The 6,000-nt window shown below is 52.3% G+C and overlaps 1 protein-coding gene across 1 annotated transcript; it reads left to right on the top strand.

Annotated features, from left to right (window-relative positions):
* Positions 1-226: 226 nt before the first annotated feature.
* AMHR2 (anti-Mullerian hormone receptor type 2) lies at positions 227-5,070 on the top strand (the record flags this gene model as incomplete). Its single annotated transcript, XM_081128605.1, has 10 exons — positions 227-275; positions 583-765; positions 1,046-1,237; positions 1,507-1,581; positions 1,769-1,908; positions 2,020-2,250; positions 3,984-4,098; positions 4,242-4,414; positions 4,615-4,762; positions 4,937-5,070. 10 exons carry the CDS (start codon positions 227-229, stop codon positions 5,068-5,070), a joined length of 1,440 nt encoding a protein of 479 aa, XP_080984731.1.
* Between the last annotated feature and the right edge of the window lie 930 nt (positions 5,071-6,000).

Here is a 6,000-nt window from a genome sequence, read left to right as displayed (position 1 = left end):
TATGAGATTGGTTCTCTGCTCCTCCCTCTCTCTCCTTGATTTTCCCCACACCCATCCTCTCCCCCACAGCAGCCGTCTCCCCCACAGAGACTTGAAAGAGGGAGGAGGGCGGAGTTGGGGACTGAGGGATCAGAGGCCCCACAGTGCCCTGTGTCTGAAGGAAGCTCTGGCCAGGGGCAGCTGTCCTGGCTTATGCTTCCCACCTCCTGCTGCTGCTTCCTTCAAAATGATGGGTACTCTGGGGCTTTGGGCACTGCTTCCCAAAGCTGTGCAAGGTAAGTGTCTAGAGGGAGGGGCAGGGTCTTTCCATTCACCCATTGAGGAAGGGGCACTTGAAGCAGCATCCACCCCTTTGGAAGAGTGGTGAGTGGGGTTGGTGGGTGAGTGAGGGTCAAGGGTAGAGCCATGTGTCCCCATGGAGGTGGTCAGGTTCCAGGCTTCTGCTGACACTGTTTCCTCCTATGGCTTTACCATGCTGGCCCTGGGATATGAAACATGTTTTGTCTCTATTTTTGGCTGCTGTTTTTGTCCTTGCATTCACTCTCATCTTGAACCCCACCCCTTCCCTACCCTGGGCCACAGCACCCCCAAGCAGGCGGACCTGTGTGTTCTTTGAGGCCCCCAGAGTGCGGGGAAGCACAAAGACACTGGGGAAGCTGCTAGATGCAGGACCAGGTCCCCCCAGGATTATCCGCTGCCTCTATAGCCGCTGCTGCTTTGGGATCTGGAACCTGACCCAAGACCAGGCACAGGTGGAGATGCAAGGTGAATGCAAAGTACTGGCAGGTGATAGCCAGGGTGGGAGACAGGTACATCCTGGGGTGGGGGTGGCAGCTGAGGGAGAGGAGGAGAAATGGAATGTGTGGAGGAAAAGAAAAGCCCAAATGAGATAGAAGAGATGCCTCTGAGAAGGGATATATCCTCTCTCTTCCCAGATTCCATTATATTCTCTCTCACTCTCCATCTCTCTCGATTTCTTTTTCTTCTTCTCTCTCTTAATCCCTTTCTCTCTTTCTCTCCTCTTTTCCTAATCCCACCCTATCAGGATGCCGAGACAGTGATGAGCCAGGCTGTGAGTCCCCCCGCTGTGACCCGAGCCCCCGAGCTCAGCCCAGCCCGAACTCCACTCTCTTCACCTGCTCCTGTGGCACTGACTTCTGCAATGCCAATTACAGCCATCTGTCTCCTCTGGGCAGCTCTGGGACTCCTGGTTCCCAGGGTCCCCAGACTATCTCAGGTAGCCCCCTGGGGTGCTGAACCTGGGTGGAGGCTGGGGCCCAGGTTAGGATGAGAGGTAGAACCAGGGCCAGTTCTCACCCTACCCCCGTCCCAAGCTTCACTCTTCTTGGCCTTGAGAAATTGGTTGCCCTGGTGACTGGGAGATAAAGGGGCTTGTGACCAGGGTGGGGGTGGGTCGAGAAGCAAGATCTCTGAGGAGGGAGAGAGGAGCAGAGACTGGATTTGGGGCAGGGCTCATCCAGCCTGCATTCTTGCCTTAATGCCCAGGCGAGTCCATCTGGATGGTGCTGGTGCTCCTGGGGCTGTTTCTCCTCCTGCTGCTGCTGGGAAGCATCATCTTGGGTACTAATCTGCCCCATCTCTCCCTTGTCACCCTAAGACACTGCCCCAAAGCTTTGACCCCTCTCCAGATTTCCCTGACCTCTTGGTTCTGAGATCTCTACAATCTGACTCCCATTCCCTCCCACAAAACCAGCTTCTCAGTCTCCATGCCTGTGCATTTTGACCCTAAGATTCTTCTCTATCTCAGCTCTGCTACAGCGAAAGGCCTGCAGAGTGAGAGGTGGGCCAGAGCCAGAGCCAGACTCAGACAGGGACTGGAGTGCGGAGCTGCCTGAGCTGCCTGAGCTGCCTGAGCTGCCTGAGCTGCCTGAGCTGTGCTTCTCCCAGGTGCCCAGGGAGGGAGGAAAGGGTACTCTAGGCACTCCCAGAGGATGTGCTGGTGGGGAAGCCTGGTGCTGGTACTAGCTGAGGCCCACACCCAACACCATATCCTACCAGGTAATCCGGGAAGGACATCACGCAGTGGTGTGGGCTGGGCAGCTGCAAGGCGAGCTGGTAGCCATCAAGGCCTTCCCCCTGAGGGCTGTGGCCCAGTTCCGAGCTGAGAGAGCGTTGTATGAGCTGCCAGGTCTACAGCACGACCACATTGTCCGCTTTATCACTGCCAGCAGGGGGGGCCCTGGGCCCCTGCACTGTGGGCCCCTGCTGGTATTGGAACTGCACCCCAAGGTGAGGACCAAGAAATGTACGTGTGTGTGTGTGTGTGTGTGTGTGTGTGTTTGCCTGTGTGTGAATGGGGCTGGAGGTGGTGGTGGTGGCAGGGGAGCTGGATGGCAGCTGGGCCCTGTCCATGCTTATTCTTCTGCTTCATAGTTCCTCTTCTCTAAAACATTAAAAATGATTTTTCTTGTTTTTTTCTTTTTTATTACATAAGAAATACCTGCTAATACTTTTAACTCATAAAATAGATAAGGAAAGGGAGAAATCAAAGTAATTTATATTCTGTACCTTAAAGAAAATCATTGTTAAAGAAATACCTTGAGCCCTGGCCAGTGTTGCTCAGTGGTTAGAGTGTCAGCCCCTAACTGAAGGGTCTTGGGTTCAATTCCCAGTCAAGGGCATATACCTGGATTGCAGGCTTGACTCCCGCTCCTCTCAGGGTGCATGCGGGAGGCAACCAATCAATGTGTCTCTCTTGCATTGATGTTTCTCTCTCTCTCTCCCTCCCCCTCCCTCCCTCCCTCCCTCCCTCCCTCCCTCCCTCCCTTCCTCCTTCCGTCCCTCCCTCCCTCCTATTCTCTCTGAAAATCAATGGAAGGAATATCCTTAGGTGAGGATTTAAAAATAAAATACCTTGAGGCATAGCCTTTCAAATTTATTCATATATTCATTCAACAAATATTTATGAATTGTGTGTCAGGCACTGTGCTGAGTGCTAGAAAAAACACACCCAGTCCCTCCCTGCTTTTACAGATTTTATGGAGTAGTAGGGGAGAGAGAAGTGGGTGAAATAAACACAAAAATAAGTGTAAAATGTCAAGAGTGTTAGGTGCTGAAAGAGAGGGCCAAGGCACTACAAAAGAAGAATGAGGAGATGTGACTTGAGGGGAGGAACATGAGCAATAAGGATGAAGAGGAAGAGCTGGGCAGGGGCCAGACCATACTTGGCCTTGTGGGCCTACTAAAGACTTCAGACTTCATCAGTACCTACAGCTCCTCCACCTCTGAAATCTTGAATTCTGGGAAGTCCCCTCTTTGACCATGTGCCCTACTGTCCAGCTCAAAAATTACTGTCTTTTTGGTTTTGTTTCCTTGTTTAACTTTCCTGGCAAACTGAAGGTACTCAGTGTTTGTCAAATGCAAGACGCTTGCTCCTTTCCCAACAATTCCCACTTTCTCTCCAACAGCTCCTCTCCTACCCAACAGCTCTATTCATTGGCCACTTCTATCATACAGGCCTGACACCTCAAGCCAGGTGGTTCATGAGGGGTGCCCCAGCGTAGCTCATCCTGCCTCTCCTGTTTCTGCCTTTGTCCGAAGTCCTATGAGGCAGTATAAGGTGGTTAATAGTGAGTGATGCTAGAATCAGACTGCTTGGGTTCAAGCTCTACTTCTCTTTCACCAAGTGACTTCCAGCAAGCTTAGTTAGCTCTCTGTCAAGCTCCTCATCTGTAAAACAGGAGTGACAGGAGTACCTACGTCCTAGAGTTGTTATGTGGATTGCAGGAGGCCTGGCCCACAGTAAATGCTCAGGACACCTGAACAAGAGTTACTGTTTTTCCTGTCAATCTGACTATGCATGTTCTCACTCCTCTATTGTCTGTTATTTTGGCCTAGCTGTGTCAGTGTTGACAGTCTGCTGAAAGATGCAAGGAGATGTCTGTCAATTGATCTCTGCTTTCTGGGGTGGATCAGCCACCTCCAGCTTTGTGTGTCTTCCTCTTCTCTCTACTTTTCCCCAGGGTTCCCTGTGCCACTACTTGACCCAGCACACCAGTGACTGGGGAAGTTCCCTGCGGATGGCACTGTCCCTGGTACAGGGCCTGGCGTTTCTCCATGAGGAGTGCTGGCAGGATGGTGGGTGAGCTGAGAGCAGGAAGCCATGGGAGTCAGGAGCCACACTGCTATGTTTCTGATTCTCCCTTAGCTTGGAGGGGAAGGATTGGGTCAAAAGAGAAAGGAAGAAGATCCCTGCCCTTCAACCTTGGCTTCTCCCACAGGCCAATATAAGCCAGGTATTGCCCACCGAGATCTAAGCAGCCAGAATGTGCTCATTAGGGAGGATGGGTCATGTGCCATTGGAGATCTGGGCCTCGCCTTGGTGCTGCCTGGCCTCACTCAGCCCCCCACCTGGGCCCCTACTCAACCCCAAGGCCCAGCTGCCATCATGGAGGTGAGTACTCTGGATAAAGATGAGGCCTAGGATGATGGTGGTGGTGCTGATGAAGATGTACCCATTGCTGTAGCAACAGTGCAGCAGTGCCTGTAGCTTTGGGGACATTGCTGAGCTGTGGTTGCGGGGATGTTGCATGGACCAGTGTTGTGGTGAAGGTTGCCAAGGAGATGATTCTTGGTCCTCACACCTCTCTCCAGGCTGGCACCCAAAGGTACATGGCCCCGGAGCTCTTGGACAAAACTCTGGACCTACAGGACTGGGGCACAGCACTCCGGCGAGCTGATGTTTATTCTCTGGCTCTGCTCCTGTGGGAGATCCTGAGTCGCTGCCCAGATTTGTGGCCTGGTAAAGATGGGGGTGACAGTTCCCTCTCCTCCCCGGTGCCTCACCCACCCATTCCAGATCCACCTACCTCCTGACCCAGGAAGTTCTGCCTTTCTCCCCCTTGGTGTTTCTACAAGGAATGCACCCCTAGTACTAGCTGACACCTAGCCCTATGTGCTTTTCCCCAGACAACAGACCACCACCCTTCCAACTGGCCTATGAGGCAGAACTGGGCAGCACCCCCACCACCTGTGAGCTGTGGACCTTGGCAGTGGAGGAGAGAAGGCGCCCCTACATTCCTCCCACCTGGCACTGCTTTGCCACAGTAAGAGGCCACAGGCTGATGGGCTGGGAACCTGGAGAGTCTGGGCATGAGCTTCAAGGGCTTGTCTGCCAGAAACAGTCCTTCTACTCCTATCTCTTCTTCTCCCACCATTCCTGGCTCATGTTCAGCTGAAGCTGGGCAAACTTTCTCTGTACCTCAGTTCATCCTCTTGCGCCATAAGTTTCACACAGCCCATTGCTGAGACTCACACCTTCCCCTTGCTCAGTCTTGCCCATTGTGTCTTTCTTCTCCCCACCATCAGTTAGCCCCATTCTTCAGTCCCCTGCTTCAGAAAGTCCTCCTTGGCTTTGTTTCTGCCCTGAGCACTGCCCTCAAGATGGCTTCTCTCCTGATACACTGGCATCCAACCTTCAATCCAATAATTCTTCATTCTGTTCTACACATCTATGTTTCTAACATGACCCAGTAAAGCCAGTCTAGGTATAAAATTTAGAGCAGTAGCCTAAAAGTGAAATTTCAGGAATCTGTACAAATAGTTTTAACAGGAAACCCCTTCCCTGCTACCCGGTCTGAAATACCTGGCCTGAAATTTCCACTGCACAAGTATTTGCTGTGTTAGATAACAGAGGCCCAGAGATTTTTTTGCAGAAGACCCTGTTTGCCTGAAAGGAAGGAGAGCAATTTCCCATTAATACGTTAAGCCATTAACTGGAATTAGCTCCTCAGAGGAAAAGGTGGTCCCTTTGGAAGGCACCCAGAGAATCTGTTTTAGGCAACAAGATGCAGAGGGCTGGATTTCAATGAGGGGCAGAGGAAGGTTGCTCCAGGAAGGATTGGAAGAGGAGTGTTGAAAACTGGGGAGTGGTGGACGCCTTTTAACCCTGGGGACTGTTCAGGGGGGCCACTCAGGGTTCTGAGGTCAAGCTTGCCTCCTGGTCATTATTCCCAGGACCCTGGTGTTCTTAGAGAGCTC

The sequence above is a fragment of the Miniopterus schreibersii genome, assembly GCF_964146895.1.
Source record: "Miniopterus schreibersii genome assembly, chromosome: 2".
Taxonomy (NCBI): domain Eukaryota; kingdom Metazoa; phylum Chordata; class Mammalia; order Chiroptera; family Miniopteridae; genus Miniopterus; species Miniopterus schreibersii.
The sequence above is the reverse complement of the archived record's forward strand: the minus strand, read 5'-3'. Positions and strand labels throughout refer to the sequence as shown.